The sequence below is a fragment of the Trichosurus vulpecula genome, chromosome 8 (assembly GCF_011100635.1).
Source record: "Trichosurus vulpecula isolate mTriVul1 chromosome 8, mTriVul1.pri, whole genome shotgun sequence".
NCBI classification, from domain to species: Eukaryota; Metazoa; Chordata; class Mammalia; order Diprotodontia; family Phalangeridae; genus Trichosurus; species Trichosurus vulpecula.
In genome coordinates, this window is record NC_050580.1 from 92,711,040 (window position 1) to 92,731,064 (window position 20,025).

Below are 20,025 nucleotides of genomic sequence, written 5' to 3' on the forward strand. Positions count from 1 at the left end.
TTGTATGCATATGCGTATTGAACTATGTTTTCATACACACACACAGAGTAACCTCTTACTAAGTAGGTGACTAATAATAAATTTTGATACCGCAAAAGGTCCACAATCTCATTGGTGCCCAGACTTTTGCCCCATTTCATGTTCATTTGTTGCCTTCATCCAGAGTAGTCAGGGTGGCTTAGTGGAAGGAGCATTGGCTCTGGAGTCAACCCAGGTTGAAATACTTCTGAGACTTAGCACCTGTGTGACTTTGGGCAAATCACTTCACCTCACCAGGCCTGTTTTCCAGAACATAAAATGAGGGGGCTATACCAAATGTTTCCTCAAGTTGCTTCAAGTTCTGTAATTATGATTTTGTCATCTGCAAGTGCTCTGGAGGTAATCTGGCTTAGTTGGGGCTCATGCCAAGAATTGTGTCGGTAGAATTCCCCTCTGATGCTTTTTCTGTCGTATGAGGCAGTGGGCTTTTGATCTGCTTTCATTCTTTAGCATAACTTCTTTCAAAGGAGTTTTAATCTCTTCATTGTCATGACTTTACTTCAGTTAAAGTTAACTAAGTAAAATTATGATAATTATGGTTAGTAATTTTTATCCATTTCCCGTTTTTCTAAATAGATTGGCTGAGAGACATTGTGAATGTCTTCTTCTATTAGGTTTGGTATTGAATTTCCCCTTTGCTCTAACCAGTTAGTCTCCACATAGACAATGTAACTCCCATATGGAAATGGTACGATATGGTGGAAAGAATGTGGGACTTGGAACCTGAATGTCTCTGAACCCGTTTCCCCACCTGTTAAATTGAGATTAAATAATACCTGAACTCCACATCGTTGTTGTAAGGATAAATGAAGTGTGTATAAAGTGTTTTTGCTAACTTTAAACACTAGCCAGTGTCTCTTGTTATTTTTGTTATACTTCATTTCATTTTTTGTGATGTTCAGTGCTTACCATGTCTAGGGCCTTCGGAAACTTTTCTTGTAGAAAGCACTCATGACATATAGGCATGAGACTTCTAAATCTGATGAGACTTTGGCATTTTTCATTTCTGAATATCAAGTCTTATTTTGCAAACATTTTTATCATCTCTCCTATATCTACATTTATACTGATAGTATCAAAGTATATGTCAACCTCATTTATTCTATCCTGAGTCTTCGGGACACCCTTCTGGTGATGAACCTCCATGCCTAACTAGGCCACTTTGCATATAGCAGAGACTCATATTGGGGACAGTACTATAAACCTTTTCAGCTTATTAGAACAATTTCCCCTTATAGCTGATCTTTCTCTCCTTGTTACTCTTTCAGAAATTTTTTGCGCTTTTATTTGTTCTTTACATTAGTCCTGTTGGGTGGAGCAGGTATTACTATCACCACTTTCTAGATGTAAATGCAGTGGTAGAAAGGTTAAGCAGTGGAGCTCATTTGGGGCACGGTCAAGATTAGGACCCCAGTATCTTGATTCAGACTTGTGTTTTTTCCATGAAAACAACATTGCTTCAGTGTCTTTTTTTTTTCTGTCAGAATGACAGTTATCTTTTCAAAATTAATTTGTATTCCCTAATAAAGCTTCCCTGGAGGTATTGAGCCTTTTCCCACAGAAGGAAGATGTCAGAGATAAAAGGTATTCTGGGGTTAACTGGTGGAATGTGGCTTATGAAAATATTATTGTGATACCAGGAGATAGAGGAAAACACACAAGGAATGTCACGGAATTTGGGAAAAGGGATAAAGAATCAAGACATGGTTAGTGAGGATCTCATGCCTGCAGTTCGTGAGGAAATAGTAGCACTCAGCTGGATAGAAGAGTGCTTCAGACAACCATCTGATTGTATCTGTAGGCGTGCAGGTCCTAGTTGGAGTCTTTGTAGGTTTTGCTGTTTCTTTTTTGGAGGACAAGTTATGCATGCTGTTTTGAAATTAAGGGTGCACATTGAAGTTGGACTTTTGGCTTTAATTAGTGAAATAAAAGTGGTTATTTTTCCTCTTACATCTAAGATGAGAGTGTACTTGTGGTTGCTTAAAAGAGTAGTTAAATTTTCCAGATAACATATAGTGTATGTGTAGCTCATTTATCAAGTGGCTTTTTATTCACTGGTGAATTAAAAACTACCCTCCAAGTTAATTTTTACAGTCCAATTCCAAATAAAGTAGTGTGTGTACTATTTAGGCCTGGATTACTCAACAGCTAAGAAAATTGTTCCCCAGTGACAGATCTGTACTATTAAGCTCATCCTAGGATCATTGTGCCCAACTGCCCATAAGAAGCAATATGTTGAATCCTGATTATAAATTGTCTAGAAGCTGAGGGATTTTTTCCCTTTCTTAGTAAACTTTTTCTTTTTTCCAAGTCTTTCCGTCTGCAGATGACAATAGAGAATATGAACCTCTTGAAATTAATTCCTCACAAGGATTACACAGCTAATCGCTTGGTCAGTGGAATCTTGCAACTGTCTAATAATACTTCCCTTGTGATAGATGAGACTCCTCTTGAGCAAGGACAGCTTGACACCCCAGGTAAGCATATGTATATTGTCTCTGCATTGTTGGTATACAATTATAGCTAGTCTTAGTTATTCTTTTTTGAATTAATCACAGCAACTTTTCAAGATAGAAACCTGACTATTTAAAGTTTTAAAAACTCATCTTTTTTAGATGCTACATTTTATGCAATTACTGGGGAGAAAAAGATAGAGAAGGTAGTTTGTGATTGAGTAGTGAAGAGTGAGTATGTAGCCTAAAGCAACTCATGCTGGAACATTTACAATGAGTTTAGTGTGCTCCCAATGGTTTTCAAATGTAAAAAGTCTGGTAAAACAATTCTGTATTATCTCTCATTGAGTTTGCAGTACATCTCATCATCTGAAAGAAGACTTCAGTGTCTCTGTGATCTTCATCAGTGTGGTTAGTTTTTCTGACAGTGTAGATCACAACCCATCTACACCTTCTCATCCTGTGCTCTGCTCTTGTCCATGTCCTCATATAAAACTTTGGGGAAAGGCCTCTTGACACCGCAAGGATTACTAGTATAGCACATAAGATTTCTTTGTTGGTAATATGCTGCCGCCTATTCTCTCCCTGTACCATGAATTTTTCCCAGTTACCTGCTTCACTTCTAATTTTAGTTACATTGGTTTTATTTATGCAAAAATTTTATTATATTGTATAACCAAAATTGTCTATTTTATCTTCTGTGATCCTCTCTTCCATTTTGGTCATCAACTCTTCCCTTCTCCATAGTTACAAAAGGTACTTCCTTCTCTGTTCCTCTAGTTTTTTATGTATTTAGTCATGTATTCATTTGGACCTTGTCTTAGTATGTGGTGGGAGAGGTTGGTCTAACCTGCTTTCCAGTTTTCCCAGCAGTTTTTGTAGAAAACTGAGTTCTGACCCCAGTAGCTGGGGTCTTTAGTTTTACGTTCCACTAATTGACCTTAGTTTTTTAACCCATTTTGATGATTACTAATTTGAAGTATAATTGGTAATATGATACTGTTAGGCTCCCTTCCTTCCCACTTTTTTTCATTGTTTCGCTTGAGAACCTTGACCTATTGTTCCTCCAGGTGAATTTTACTGTTTTTTTCCTAGCTATCGAGTAATTTTTTGGTAATTTGGAATGACACTAAATAAATTAATTTAGGTGTTATTGTCGTTTCTCTCATATTGGGACAAGCTACCCATGAGTAATTCATATTTCTCTAGTTGTTTAGATCTGTCTTTATTTCCATAAAGCAGGCCTACACAACATATGGTCCTTGAGCCAATTGCACCAAAGGATTTCGGGCAGCACTCTTCTGTTTGTCACATGTCCTGTAACAACCAGTCTTCATCAGTCTGTCTTTAGTCTAACCTATCTGTGGCCCAAAGAAGTCTATTTTAATTTTGGCCCCTACCTGCTACTGAGTTGTGCAGATCTGCCATAAAGAATGTTGTTCTAGTATATCCATATAGTTCTGTGTATGTAGATTCCCAAATATTTTATATATTCTGCAGTTATTTTAAATGAAATTTCTCTTTCTTCCTGCTGGATTTCATTGATAATATACAGAAATGCTGCTATTTATGTGTATTAATTTTTTATCTTGCAAATTTGCTTTAGTTAATTTCAGTTAATTTTTAATTGACTTTCAGTGTTTCTCTGAGTAAACCATCATATCTACAAAAGTGATAATTTTGTTTCCTCTTTTTCTCTTTATTATATAAATTTCTTTTTCTTGTCTTCTTGCTATAGCCAGCATTTCTAGCATTATGTTAAATAATAGTGGGGATAAGGGACAGCATTGCTTTATCTTTGATCTTATTGGAAAAGCCTCTAACTTGGTTTGTTGTATTTTGTTTTTAATGACATTTCCTCTTGCTCGATGACTGGGTCTATAATGTCAGTCAGTCAGCAAGCATTTATTAATGTTTCTTCTTTCATTAAACAGTGCGGTAAAATCCTATTGTCTAATTTATAAATCAGTGAAACATTGCATAGGTAGTTCGTGTACTATTTATGCATAATTTGCATAGGTAATGAACATCAAAGAATCAAAAAAATTCTTCTCTTTTATTAGGAGTCCATAATGTAACAGCACTGGGCAACCTAATAACTTGGCAGAAGGTGGATTATGACTTTAATTATCACCAAATGGAATTCCCCTGCAATATTAATGTACTCATTACTTCAGAGGGCAAATCACTCCTCCCGGTACGTTGAGGGATTTTTGGATGGAGGGAAATTATACTGACAGTTGTGTGAATAAAAAGTATACATTTTCTTCTTCTGTTTCTTAACACTCATTTTTTCCCCCACATGTACCTAAGAAAGTTATTTGCTGTTTATTCAGGCAGTAGAATCATTTTAAATATACAAATAACATTTTTATATCACTTCATAATAACTTTCACATACATTGTTCAGAAGAGGTTTTATAACAAGAAGTTTAGAACTGTCCAGTTGTGTAATATTATTATTAATCAAAAGAAAAAGCTATTTTCAACCTGAGCCAAAATTATAGGTGTTTTAAAAAGTTATCAGCCCTTCCCCTGTTTCATATGATTGTTTTTCTCAATTGATGTTGCCTAATTAACACCTTTATGTTAATTGCTACCTTTAGGAGTTTTGGTCAGGATTTTGCCTCCTATATTATATCTCAGCTAGTGAAGTTACTTTTAAATATCTTTAGACCTGATAATTATTTTTATTGGTCTTCCAGTAAAATATGAAGTATTATTAGAGCTGCCATGAAAGTGTCAACTTTCATGTAGCCTTTCATGTGTAGCCTTTTTTTCCAACTAGTACTAAATCCAAGCTTTGAATAAACTAAGGAAGTGGGAGTTAGGAAATGTTAAGTCAGTCTCGAGATTTTTAGGGCAAAAAAAAGCAGCCATCAATAGTTATATTTAGGTATACCAACTATTTTACTTTGATAGAGTTCTGAGGTCACTAGAATAATTGTGGATCCTTTTGTTCAGGGAAAAAGAGCTAGCTTCAGAGGCCTGAGCCTTAAGAGACCTAAGCCATTCCAAGTACTCCTAGAAATGTTCTCCTAAATTCTATGAAAGGGAAATAAAATATTAGTTAAATGTCATTGTTGGTTCTGCTCTTGAATTAACTTTTCCTGTGAATTTCCAGTGCTTCTGCTATAGATATATAGTAGGGATTTTCATGCTTTCTAGGCCAGGAAGCACCTCCTTAATATGCTCTATCTTCTAGCCAACAGAGACATGATAGCCGATGGCAAAACTAGGTTAGAACACAAGTTTACTGGTGAAAGAGTTATGGAGGGGGATATGTGGAAGAGAATGAGCAAAGCACAAAAGTCTTTAAAAAAAAAAAAGTAGTGGAGGGGGATATTTACACAGAACTTGAGAAACTTCATTAAGCCAGATCATCTTGAAAAAACGTATACATGAAACTGAGAAGAGAACAAATAGACATAAAATGGAATGGTTGTTCCACTGATCTATTCTCAGTGATGACAGTGGAACTGCCAAGTTTAGACTCACCTTAGAAATCATTGAGTCCAACCTCCCTCATTTTATTGATGAGGAAACAGGCTCAGTTAAGAGTCAAACCCAGAGTCTTTGACTCCACATCTAGTACTCTTTCTACTATCTACACTGAACAGTAATTAGGGAGAGAAAATCTGTGTAGGACAGCTGTATGGGTTGGAAAACTGCAGGAATCTATGTAACTGGCAGGAAGGTTAACTATAGTTCATAGATTTATAGCCTAGGCAAAGATGAGAGCTTTCAGTGCTGTTGAGACCTTGGAATGGCTGTTCCCTCTGTGTCAGAGGACAAAGAACACAAAAGGTTTCCTCTTTCTCCTTCCCTCCCTGACTCCCTACATCAAGGGGACAGGAGAGAGGCAGAGAAGGAAAAACTCAGCGAAGCGAAGATTATTTTGGATATGATCTATAAAGGAAGTGTCCGATTGAAGTATACAAGAAATAAGACAGGTGCAAATTTAAAAGGGTAATAATTTCTTAGGCTATACTTGTGTGATAGACAACATGGCCCCTCTGGAGATACCTAACAAGACAGGCAAGAAGTGACATTTTGTACCGGTCTTCTTGTGTTTAACAGAAACAATACAGTTTTTGATTCAGGGAGGGAAGGAGAGAGAAAGAGAAACCTTTTGTGTTCTTTGTCCAAGGTCTCAGCAGCACTGAAAGCTCTCATCTTTGCCTAGGCTATAAATCTGTGAACTATAGTTAACCTTCCTGCCAGTTACATAGATTCCTGCAGTTTTCCAACCCATACAGCTGTCCAGCTTATGGATAGCTTTTCCTCGTCTTAAAGACAAGATTGCCAACATTAAAGCATTTTATCAAATGTTAGCTCTTATTCCAAAAGAATGGAAAATGTTACAGGCAGAATTACAACCAAAAGAAAAGGTAATGGTAACTGCTGAGCCCAAATGGCTACTGTTCCATCTTTGTAAGATTCTTGTGAGAATGATTCATGTACATACATATCAAGGGTTGTCTTTCATGTAAGCAAGGAGAGAACTGGCCGATTTTAAGTTAGTGAAGCGACTGGAAAAGATCATGCCATGTATCTTATGATGGCTATCCAAAAAAGGGCATCTGACTCAAGAAAATAGCCCTTTGGGAATGGGGGGAAATATCCCTCCTACAAAATTTCCGTTCATGAATATGTTAAGATGATATAAAATTCCTTGATAGGTGGAACTGCAGAGATAACTTAGTTCTGAGTGACTTAAGTATCAATGACAGCAGAACACAGAATGATCAAGTGCTCACTCTAGGTATTCTCTAGTATCTAAGGAGCATATCCTGAGAATCCACCTGGACAAAGAAGCACCTGGATAGTCAGGTTCTGCAGGTGGCTCTCTGTTCATGCTGATCCTATTGAGCTTTAGGTCTTCTCCATAGGATGCATGGCCACTAGGTGTCAGACTAGCCATCCATGTAAGAAGAAAATTATGGGCATGAAGAATGGGATGTTCCAGATTTTCTCATGTAGTGGGTTAGTTCACTGTAAATGTTATCTTGGGCAGACATTACAGATGAAATTAGGTTAGTTTGCGTTTGGGAAATTGCACAGCATTTTCAGTAATCCCAAGCTGCCTTATACTGACTTCAAGGGAACATTTCTTTAAGCAGTAATAGTCTCCTCATGACTTTTACTTGGCTCAGAATTTTGGAACCCCTTCAATGCAAAACCTATTCGAGAATTTTTTTTTTTAAAACACAACCACCTTTTTCCTTCTAAATTTGTATCTTAGTCTGATTTTAGTAACCTTTCCTAAGATTATGATTCAACCGTATTCTTTATTGAAAATTTATCAATTTATTTAATAACAACACTTTTGCCTTTAACAAAAGTTAGTACCCATATTGCAACCAGAAACATTCAAATCCTTTTGACAGTTTGTTTAGAAACTTGGAAATAATCATATTTTGCTTTTCTTAATAGTCAGATTGCCAAGTCCACTTACAACCACAAATAATTCCACCAAATATGGAAGAATATATGAGCAGTCTTCTCACAGCAGTACTTCCTTCTGTCTTGAATAAATTCCGCATTTATCTGACTCTTTTGCGATTGTTGGACTATAGCATATCTGATGAGGTAACCAAGGTATGTTTACGACGGGGTCTACTTTTTTAATAGTTGGCACTTTTGATTTTAGGTTTGGTTTTGTTTGGTTTTTTAATTAAGTACATATGTGCAAGGTAGCAATGTTAGGGATACAAAATTGGGGGGATGAAGTGGGGAAATGGAAATGGGTTCTGTAAGAAGTCAGAAATATCAGATTAGGAAATACTTAAATCCAAGATGATTTATGTGGCTTTGGGCAAGTCACTTTACCTTGATATGCTTTAGCTTCCTCATTATATTTTATTTTAATATTTGATATTTTAATATAGGCAGTTGAGGATGACTTTGTTGAAATGCGCAAGAATGATCCGCAAAGCATAACAGCTGATGACCTCCATCGATTACTGGTTGTAGCTAGGTAATTATCACTCACTTTAACAAATTAGGAACAATTTTCTCTTTTTAATATTTTTTGTTGAAATGGGGAGAAAATTTGTAATTCAAACTTTTGTGAAAATCAATGCTGAAAACTAAATAAAATTTTTTTTTTAAATATTTTTTGTTATGGTGGCTAAAGTTAGATGTTTTGATGAGCCATTAAGAAAAAAATACATGCTTTATAAAGTCCTTAAAGCCAAGGAACAGTAACATGATCTTTAGCTTTTATAGGTGTATATGGCTATTAGGGAGTAAAAACTCACCTGTCAGGCTACGTTTCTATATGTGGGACATTAATATGTGTTCAAGACACTTAGATTCCAGCCTCAGCTTTTCTGTGCTCAGGAGCCATCTCTTCGTTAGATTACATCTGCACTACCTGGGCTCTGTGGTCCGTTCCAGATCTACCATGTTTGGATAAGGTGCATTAGGTCTATTTATCACTGTCCTCATTGGTTTTTGTATTTCACACAGGTTCTTGTCTCTAAGTGCTGGACAGACAACACTGTCAAGAGAGAGGTGGCTACGAGCAAAGCAACTGGAGTCTTTACGAAAAACCAGGCTTCAACAACAGAAATGTGTTAATGGAAATGAACTTTAAATTTTTTTTTCTTTCTTTTACTTTAGTTTAACAGATTATGAAAAGTAACGTGCAAACTGCAACAAGATTATTGTAAAATTGAAATATCATTTATACCATATTGTTTTGTAGATTATTTGTATCAAAACAAATGACTTTTCCTTGAAATCCAAATCATGCCTGAAAACAACTGAAGTTTATATGGTGTTCAGTAAGGCCTTCTTTTAAACTTACTGATTTTATGAAGCTTTTGAAGTTTTTTTGTAATTAAACTGGTAACTGTGCAAATTATTTGATATTAAAGATTTAATATTGGTAATACTGCTGATTATACTTTTTTTAAAGCATTAACTACATTGTCACCTTGCCTTCAAGGACTATTTCCGTGGAGGGTGGATTGAGAAAATGAAATAGGTTTGAATAACTACATTATTGGACTCTTCACACTGTAAAAGCTTTTTTCCCAACTATCTTCTGTTCTAACACAGAGGTTAAGTTTGTTTAGATTAAGGGGACCTGCTTTTAATTTCAAGAGAATTAGAGCCGTGTGTGTGTGTGTGTGTGTGTGTGTGTGTACATGTGTATCATATATATTTTAAGATTGCATTTAGAACACCTTTAGAACTTAGAACTTTCGTATTCAACTTGGCCCATCAAATGATTTTCCCAAACTCCTTTGTTACTTCTATTTTTCCCCTAATTCTATGCTAAATTGCAGAATCTTGGTTATTTACCTTGGTTATTTTGATAGTTACAGTAAAATCTTGATAGAATTTAATTTGGATATGCTACAGATTGGTGTGTTCCTAAAGCATTTTTATAACAAACTAGTCTTAATATTTATTTTGTTTCATTCTTTGAAGAATTGCCTTGAGGAGCTTTGACAGTATACTAGCCCCTTAGGTTTGTTTTACCCTCCACAGAAATGAATAAAGTTCTCAGTTAAGTTTTAGGTAGATATAAGTGTGGCACAGACTTTCATTGCCAGCCTGTGAGGGTGAATAAAGCTATGGTATGTATTTATATATATGGTATGTATGTTTCAAGACAGGGGCATCCCACTAACTTGTTTATTTGATCTGCAAAAACAGCCTCCTCCTTCCCCCTGAATTACAAAAATCTAAGTAGAAGACTGCCAGGTGCTAGGGACACAAAGAGGATGCTGACCCAGCACCCTACAATCTAATAAAAGGTAAAAACATGGAGACCTAGTGTAAAGGAAATTTCTTAGCTATGCCAGGAAAAACCTGAAGTTTAAATGGGGGAGGGGAGGAAGGTGGTGAGGGCATGTCCTAGGATTTGTGGGAGAGCCATTCCAACCATGGCGGACCAAGAGAGCAGCACAAGAATGAGAACAGAGGTGCACGTACACTTGGCCAAATCCTAGAAACTTGAGCAAGCAAGGAGCTCTCCTTGGAACTCTGCCCACCCTTTCTATGTCTAGTTGCCCCATCTTAAGAGATTCATTTCTTGCTTCTAGCCTCTTTCTTACATGCTACCATGTTACCATGCTAGTTTATGCTCATCACTTCTTGCCTGTACTACTGCAATAACCTCCTAGTTCTGCATTTTCTTTCCTCTCTCTAAAGCATATAGGTCATTCCTTGGCTCAAAAAGCTGAAGTAGAGCTCTACTGTTTTCTAAGATAAAATATATAAAAATTCCTGTTGGGCAGTAGAGCCTTTCACTGGTTCTGAAAGTCTAGTTTTTTTTTAATCACATGATTCTCCACATCCCAATTCAACAGGTCTGCTTGCTGTTTCCCTCTGTACCTTTCCACAAGCATCTTGCATGACTTGCATTTACCCTTTTCTTGTCCCCACCTTATTTAATTGCTACTTTCATTTAAACCTTAGCTTATGATATCTCCTGCATGACCCACTCTCTGCTGTCCCAGGTGCCTCTTCCCTGGAAATTATAGCTGGCTGTAAGTACAAATAATCCTGGGAAGTGGTCATTATTCTAATTCACACTGCATATTTCCATTGAGCTGGAATCAATTCCCATAATTCTGAACAATGAATTCAAATACTTGAAGCCCCCTCGTAGGATTTATTCTTTGTGATACTGTGTGTGAATGAAAAGGAAGAAAGGATAAAGATGCGAATGAGTCTAGAAGATGGTGGGGTAAGTTAGTGGAGAGCAATAGGTCTGGGACATGTAGAGTGTGAGGGGGTGGCAAGACCCCTCAATAGAAAGGAATGATCAGGAAGCAGTTGTTTGAGGCTCTGAGGAAAAGCTAGGGACATTGCTGTGGGTATTAGACATTGTATGGGCATTGCTACGATTGAAACTATGGGAGTTGCTGGGCCAAGTATAGGAAGTGCTAGTATTTCAGTAAATGTAGCTTGAACTCGAAAGAAACCTGAATGAATATCAAATAAGAATACACACACATAAGATGCACACACAACGCAAATCTTTTAAGTGTTGAACTTCGGCTTTTGTCCATCTATATTACATAAAAGTAGGGTGCTTCATTTTCCATTTCAAGAAGAAAAAAAAGCATTCTTCCTAGTTTGGGATAAAATTTTAGTTGGAAGGAAATCAAATTACTATCCTAGTAAGTGAACCTGAGAAACCTGGCAAATCTCAAAGTAAGTTGTCCTTGAAACATACTATGGTTTTTCCCTCTATGGTCAGTTCCCTTCTAGAAACTGAGAAAATACTCTTCATCTATCATTTGATTCATTCAATCAACCAGTGTTTATGATTAGATTTCACACTAAAATAATACATTATGAAATATTCACACTTAGGAATTTCACTTATACTTAAACTGCAATGACTTTTAGAGATGCTCTCTAAAAGCCTACAGACCAAAATCTGGCATCCTTGTAAGAAAAAAAATGAAGCACCGTGGTTCAAATATTTGGATTTCACAAGAATAATTAAGAGTTAAAATCACTAATTTTTAGAGATCTGGATTTTGAAGTGTTTTTAAGAATGTTATAAAAATATTTAATACCACACTGAAAGGAGTACTGAGAGAAGGAAAGAATGGGACAGAAAGTTGAAACAGAGCATTTTTGTTTTCCTAATAGCACAACCTGTCATTCTGAAATCAAGTCTAAACCCATATATACCTTTTAAATCTGAAACAGGAAGCTAATTTGGAATTAAATTTTTTTATTAAAATATTTCTCATATACATCCCTTTGCATTAAAATACAATAGTAGTTTTATTTTAAATATACAATGACAAGATTTTATTGACACACAAAAAACACCCACATCACTAATAAAACATGAATAAATAACAAAAGTTAAAATGCTTATCAAAGTTTCAACAGACATAATCTGTTCAGCTGATAATCACTTCAACACCAAAGGAAGGCTCTTGAGCCACTATACTACAATTACGACACATGTTTGAAATACCATATGTAGTCTGCTCACAGGACACATACTAAAACACAGGCACACACTGGGTTTTACATGGTGGGGGTAATAGCTCGAAGCCAAAGTTTTAATGGTCTTGAAGCTAGCTATCTTTTTTTCTACAGTATCTTACATGAAAATGTCATGGAAAAATCCCCATTGTGAATTGCTAGAAAAAAAATTTCATTTCTATTCATACTTAGGAGTTCTTAATAAATACCCAATAAGCAGTGCACACATAAAGTAGTTTTCACTTCATTCCTGAAAGTACTTTAGAAATCTCGTAGGATATCCACGCAGTGAATGGTCACACGATCTGAATATGTTCAGATTTATTTTAACAACTGAGCTTTTAGTGCTCCTAGACTGTGTATATATGCAAATGGGTAGGCAGTAAGAGATTCTGATTTCTTCTTTTCAAATGGATAATCAGGTCAAAGGGTACCTCATTCCTGACTAGTACCCCCAAATTAGCTCTTTATAAAAGGGAGATAGATGTTTAAACAAAAATCACAAAAGCAATCATTTTTTTTTGCATCTCAAAACATTTTTCCACATTCAACTCAGTCTTAAAACAACCACTTTTAAAACTTGTCATTAACCAACTTATCAATTACCTTACAGAAATACTAACACAGAAATGAGACTACAGGCTCTTAGTCAATGGAACACACAACTAAAACAAGGATTAAATCCCCCAAATAAACGATGTACCTTAGAGAGAAAATATTTTATTTTTAGCTGTGAATTACCAATTAGGTAAATGTGTCCAGATCCAGCCTTTTAGTCGAAACTGTCCCCACGTCATGGATTCTGGAATTTACATGAACAGCTTGTTAGTGCCAGTGTATAAACTACCTGCTGAGGTCAAAATATACTAATGTGAATATCATCTCAGTGCTCTTAGAAATTCTGAATCCTGCTCAGAAAGTCTCAAAACTATCCTCCAAAAATACATAAATTTGCAGTTTTGATCCCCACATTCAGGCAGTACTAGTTATAATGGTATGTTGGTATGAAGTAACTTTCTTTAGGATTATATACAAGCCATCGAAGAACTATTTATGGTAGGTTAAATCTGAATTATTCTAGTCTGACACTGGGTGAACATGTCTTTAAGTTCATTTTGTTCTACCACATTAACTACCTCATGTTCTGCGGGGCTCTTTTGGACTTTAGCAACTGCAAAGTTTATCCCATGGGTCAGTCCAGCTTGGGTAATATTAGCAACCTGAACCATGGAACTTCGGATCTTTGCAAAAGGTGAGACTGCTCTACTACCATTGCTTTCTGCAGGGGAAGGTGTTGGATTAGGTCCTGCCTCAAGTTCAAGTACACTAGATCCAGAACCTGGGGTCTTCTGAGCTGTAACAACATTAGAGGGTTCAACTGACAAAAAATGTGGTCCTGTCTCAGAAGGGACATCCAACTTAGATGGTCGAGAAGGGATCTCTTTAGTTACTTCTGATTTGGTTTCTTTAGTCTTACACTCCTCAGTAGTAGACTGACAGCCTTCCTCAGTAGCCTGTTGAGAAGCACTCTCAATTTCTAATGGCTGTGTCACTTTACTTTGAGCATCTTGTACAAACCTGTGACAATAAGCATCTACGGGCTTAGCAAAGTCAATTAATACACTGTCAGCAGAAGGACTTTTCTGCATTGGAGATGGCAGCCCTTTTCCCAGGCTAGTTCCATGTGGTACAACCATTTCTGAAGGAACATGAATGGTAATGTCAGTGCCACTTATAGACTGAGATCGACTGCCTAGTCTTGGAGCTGAAGCAATAATGCCGCAACTAGGAAGAACATAGTCCACTGGACCCACATTTTCTAAAGAACTAGCTAGTTGCCTGTCCTCTTCACACTTTGAATTTGTAAGGTACTCATCGGAACGGAACGAGTCATCCGAAGAAATCTCCTCATCAGATTGTATCTGAACTTTACTATCCATCACACCAGTATTCTCCATAGTTTCAAGACTGCTATCTGATTTCCAAAGATTCACTGGTAAGTTTGGTTTTAAAAAGTTGACTTTCACTTCAGGTTTTGTGAAGCTTCCTAGCTTACGTAGGTTGCCAATGCTGACGTTGGATTTGGTCTGTTTCACTTTTTGATTTAGAGATGAAAATTTGCTCATCAAAAAATTCTTTCCTTGAGCCAAAGATCCCTGGTTTTGAGCTCTAATCCCAATGATGTCCTCATGAGGTTTACTACTCTTCCTATAAATTGGAGGGAAAAAAAAGTTAAGAATTTCCATACAAAGTTCTACTATAAGAAGGAATCAATTTCATTTCAAAGACCGCTACCCATTTCACAAAGATGAGTAATTTTAATAAGCAGAAAGAAGACTGGAATTGAAGCCCAAAGCCCTAGGGTCAAGTCATTTTATCTATATCTGATCTTTGGTTTATTGATGTGCAAAACTCACTAGGTTTCAGGGAGGAACAAACAAAACAACGAACACCGAAAAAGTAAGCTACTCTCATCAGCATCATCATATTGATCAATATAACCAAACTAGAGAGGCTTTTGCAACAGCATATTTAATGACATCATGTAGTAATTATTATGGGAGGAGGGGAAGAAGAGAAAAATGTTTTATAAAAGTCTGAAAGCCAAGATTATTCATGTTACATTATTAAAAATACTACTTAGAGTTCAATAGAATATCAGCACCCACTAGGATTAATAAGATACCTGTATAAACTTTTCAGTACTTATATATGATGCCAACAAGTTAATAATAGATCACCTAAATCTAACCCTTTGAAAGAGATTACTGTCTTCAGAAAAACTGATGAAAAATATTTCATCTTTTAAGTGGTATTTTGGGCAAAACTCCCACAATTTGCAAAAGTGGCATTTCCCAAACCTTATTCTGTAAAAACCCTGGTATTCCGCAGAATGTCAATTTGAGTTCTATGATAATGTTCAACTGATAAAGTTTATTTTGCTTTGAAATCTCCCTGAATATTTTTGTGCTAAAAATACCCTATACCTCTTAAAGTCTCCCAGATCAGGTGGCCTAGCCCTGCTCAAAGGCAAAATTCAGCACTTCTTTAGAAGCTTGAGAAATACCTCATGCACAACACACCTGCCATTTTTTTCTAGTAACCCTAAAAAAGCAGGGGTGGGGGGAGGAGGAGAAAAATAAACTCACCTCTCAAGTTTTTTCTCTATGATGGGTACATCTAAACCCATGGCTTGCTTGGTGATCTGCAGCATCTCTGCAATGCACTGAAGAGTATCTGAAACCCAATTTACAGCCTGTCAGCCTCTAAAGCACACACTTTAAGAAGAGCCAATCTAACCTAAAATGCAATTTGATGCTACCTAGTCAGCTGAGTTACTGTCTTTTTATGGAAGAAAATTCATCCCCACTTAAAAAAATAATTTCTTAAAGTCTCAAAATAACAACACTGAAAGATGATTACACAAAGTGTCCCAAAAATCCTAATGTAGCTTTACTAGCTTAAATCTCTATCCTCCTTCAGCCTTAGTGCTAACAGGTTAACAGATGTGTAGAACACCACTTGCTATATCCCGAAAGGAAGACTATGTCCTGATGTTTGTATCAAATAGGAGATGTGGGAATGTGTCTGCAGCTATATATTCTATCACAAGTTCAAACTGAGAATTTCCATCACAGATCACATGTCCTCCATCATCTGTGACCTTTTATAAAATTGCATCCCTGCCTCAGGATAAACCATCAGCTCAAATGCCATCTATCCCCACTCAGAATGAAGACAATTTCTTCTTATTATTACCTTTTCCATCCTCTTCTGGGTTACGCACCACTGCTCGAAGGGTATGAAAATAGCCACTTGTTTCTTTGTGTTTATAGTGTAACCTCATGCAGGAAAACTTTGGTTTCCCAAAAAGAGTGGGTTCAGGACCTAGAGACCCCAAATGAATATCATGAATATAGTCTAAGTTACGTTTAAGACAATACAAACACCATTTAACATTTTTTGTCATCAACTTTGCGTTTAGAATACTTTTCTTTAAATACTGGGGATGCAAAAAGAAGTAAAAGATATTCCCTGCTCTCAAAGAGCTAACAATCTAATGGGGGTGGAGGGTGGCGGACCAAAAAGCAAGCCATCTACATATAGGATAAATAGGAAATAACAGAGGGAGGACCAGAAATTAAGAGGGGCTGGGAAAGGCTTCCTGCAGAACATGGGGTTTTAGTTGGAACTTAAAGGAACTCAGGAAAGCCAGTAAGCAGAGATGAGGAGGGACAGCATTCCAGGTATGGAGGACAAACAGAGAAAATGCCCAGAGCCAAGAGATGATGTGTCTTGTAGGAGGAACAGCCAGTGTCAGGGGATTAAAGTGAATGCATGAAAGAAGACTGGAAAGGTCGGTGGGGGCTGGGTTAAGGAAGGACTCTGATGCCAAACAGATTTTGTATTTGATCCTGAAGGCAAGAAATGAGCCACTGGAGTTTATTGAGTGGGGAGTGGGAGAGGTGCCTGGGTGTGACTTAGTTGTTGAATCTGCCCTTTAGGAAGACAATTTTAGTAGCCAAAGGGAAGACAGAGGAGAAATTTGAAGCAACAGTCTAAGACTGAAGTGATGAGGGCCTGCACCAGAGGAATGGCAGTGTCAGAGGAGAGAAGGGGGCATATTCAGATGTTGCAAAGGTCAAATCCGCAGGCCCAAGCAACAGATTGGATATGGGGGGTGGGGGGGAGACATTGAGGAGTCCAGGATGACTCCTAGGTTGTGAGCCTGAGGAACTGGGAGGATGGTACTGCCCTCTACATTAATAAGAATGGTAGGTGGGCAGAGGGGTTTTAGTAGTTCAGTTTTAAAATGTCTACTGGACAACTAGTTTGAGATTTGGCTATTTTTAGCATTTGGAGATGTGAGACAGGAGGTCAACAGAAGTTAAGGCAGGATAGGCAGACTTGAGAATTATCGACCACAAAAATGGCAATTGAATCCATGGCAGAGCTAACGAGATCACCAAGTGAAGTAGTATAGAAGAGGGCCCAGGACAGAACTCTATGGGACATTTATGGTTATAGGGTATGATGTGCATGAAGACTGAACAAAGGATACTGAGATAAGAGTGATCAGACTGGTAGGAAGAAACCAGGAGAGAGGAGAATCCCCAAAACCTAGAGAGAAGAGAGTATCAAGGAGAAGGTGATCAGTAATAGCAAAGGCTGCAGAGACACCAAGAAGAATGAACATTGAGAAAAGGTCACTGGATTTGACAAATAGGACACCACTGGTAATTTAGTAGAAAGCAGTTTTGGTAGATCAGTAAGGATCAGAAGGCAGATTTATTATAAAGGGAAGAAATGAGTGGAAAGAAAGTGGAGGCACATATCATAGATGGCCTTAATGAAGAATCTAGCCACAAAGGGCTAGAGATTAAGGATGAGAGTTAGCGGGGATAGAGGCATCAAGTGAGGGTTTGGGGGGATGGGGGAGACATGGGCATGTTTATAGGCAGTAGACAGGGGAAGACTGAAATAAATAATAGGGTGGAGATAAAAGAGGTAGCAATCTGTTAGAGGAAATGGGATGGAATGGGATCACTGGTAGAGGTTAGTTTTAGTAAGGAATAAGGCACCTCATCATGTGAGATGGGTGGAGGAGAAGATAATGGAAGAAGGCATCTAATTGATAAATGAGGAAGAGGGAAGAAACAGAAGCTCATGCCAAATGGCCTCAATTTTTTCTGTAAAATATGAGACAAAGTTCTCAGCTGAAAGGGTGGAGGGAGAGGAGGCCATGGGAGGTTACGTTTAGGAGGGACGAAAAGGTTTGGAAGAACTTCTGTGGTGAGTGGGATAAGAATTGATAAGGTTGATATAAAAAGACTAATTAAAAAGAATGAGGGCCCAGTTGGGGTTGTATAACATAAATTTGTCGTGAAACCAATCAGAATGCTTGTGCGATATTTTCTACCTTTATTCTGCTACACACATCTAGGTATGCAGATGTTGGACGGTGGCAATTCAAGATTATGGCAGGACATAATCAGTGAAATGATAAAGGGGATAGAGACTCAAAGAGAATGGTGTAGTATTGAATTGGTTCACCAAGGGGTCAAGATGGAGAAAAAGGACATAGTGCAGCCTGCACAGCCCAAGAGAAAACTGAGTGGTCTAGGGAATGAAGGTCACGGTGTAGGCGAAGAGTAGGGGGGAAAGGCAGAGGGAAAGGTGGAAAGCCAATGTTATGGGTAAATAAGGAGATTTTGGAATTCTTGAACATGATGGTGATGTATTTGTGTCTAAAGAGGAGAGAAAAAAACTTAACTTTTCACCAGAGAAACATACCTCAATCATGATTTTTTAAAAGAAATCTATTTGTCTATTTGGCTCACAGAGCCAAAAGATTTTGAGGGCTATTACAGTATTTAATAAAAAAAAAAGGCTATTTTCCATGCCCACAAACAAACAGTTGGTCACTGTCACCATCACTGTAGGTCAGTCTTTAAAATGATTGCGAAGGAAAAAAATTTAATTGTTACTAAAGTATGTAATTTACTGAGAAGGAGAAGAGTCCTCCAAAGTTCAGAAAATAGCTTTCTGGTTCTAAAACAAAGTCATATTAGTTGCTTAAACCTAAATACCCTTTTGAAGAAAGAGGACAGTATTTAAACCTAAATATTCACATTTTACCTATTTCTATTTTCTCCAAGTTTTCCAGGCTCAGTCTTTGATACTGATTTACTTTATCAACTTCATCATCATAACTGGATAGAGGAAGAAGTAGAATAAAGATTAAAATAGAAAATATTCAACTTGAGTACATAAAATGATTCAAAACTACTAAGCAGTTAAAAATAATAGAATCATATCAAAGTGACATTCAGTTTAAGAAACCACCTAATATTTTTTTAAATTAGAGCTTTTTAATCAATGTGCAACTTACTAGGCCACGTAGTATGCAGAGTTAGAAAGCAGTAGCAGCACATCCACATCTTTATGAGTAGCATCAGTAAGGCTAAAAAATATGGCAGGGATTAGGGAAAAATTATTTTCATAACAATCCACATCTCAAGCCATCAAGCACAGTTTTTCATAAAAAGACAAATAATGGAATTTTTTAAAATTCAGAGATAAAACATACAGTCTATCCACAAGTAATTGAGGACTTAATACCATTCTGATTATTTTTCAATTGATTCTGACTCTTTCCCCTCATATTTTGGAGGGAAACACCTGTGAAACTGTGGCTATCACATCACAGCACACATGTATGTAAGACCTGAAGGCTAGGGAAATATTTGTCAAGTTGTAGAAAAAAGCATCGTTGGGCAAAAGTAAGGAGAGGTTGAGAAACATTATTAATCTTATTAATATATGCTGCTCTCTCTCAACTTCATTTTAGTCAACTATTAAATTAAGGGAACAGAAAATTCAATCTCTATTAAGATAATCTATTGAAATTTCAGCATAGGAAAGTAACCTTCAAAGGTTCAGCACTATCCCTTGACTGTCAACTTGTCAAAATGAAAAAGCATAAATCTATAGCATTCCCATAGGGCCAAAAAAGAACGGTGCATGCATAACATCTATATTTTTGGCTAAAACTTTTCCA

General features: G+C 37.0%; 2 protein-coding genes across 5 annotated transcripts in view; one reads left to right on the forward strand and one right to left on the reverse strand.

Annotated features, from left to right (window-relative positions):
- The window catches only part of LOC118828985 (minichromosome maintenance complex binding protein), a 34,236-nt gene extending 24,843 nt beyond the window's left edge, over positions 1–9,393 (forward strand). For all 3 annotated transcript variants that reach the window (XM_036735905.1, XM_036735906.1, XM_036735907.1), the window contains exons 12-16: positions 2,351–2,516; positions 4,556–4,689; positions 7,929–8,093; positions 8,384–8,472; positions 8,967–9,393. In XM_036735905.1, coding sequence (XP_036591800.1) covers positions 2,351–2,516; positions 4,556–4,689; positions 7,929–8,093; positions 8,384–8,472; positions 8,967–9,093 — 681 coding nt within the window. In that variant the 3' untranslated portion in view covers positions 9,094–9,393. The remainder of the gene's footprint in view (positions 1–2,350; positions 2,517–4,555; positions 4,690–7,928; positions 8,094–8,383; positions 8,473–8,966) is intronic.
- A 2,791-nt stretch (positions 9,394–12,184) lies between these two features.
- Positions 12,185–20,025, reverse strand: part of INPP5F (inositol polyphosphate-5-phosphatase F) — an 87,679-nt gene continuing 79,838 nt past the window's right edge. Inside the window, exons 16-20 of one of the 2 annotated variants that reach the window (XM_036735273.1) lie at positions 19,357–19,428; positions 19,104–19,177; positions 16,224–16,352; positions 15,614–15,701; positions 12,185–14,672 (exon numbers count right to left, since the gene is read on the reverse strand). In XM_036735273.1, coding sequence (XP_036591168.1) covers positions 13,526–14,672; positions 15,614–15,701; positions 16,224–16,352; positions 19,104–19,177; positions 19,357–19,428 — 1,510 coding nt within the window. In that variant the 3' untranslated portion in view covers positions 12,185–13,525. The remainder of the gene's footprint in view (positions 14,673–15,613; positions 15,702–16,223; positions 16,353–19,103; positions 19,178–19,356; positions 19,429–20,025) is intronic. The other variant, XM_036735274.1, reaches the window with a different exon arrangement.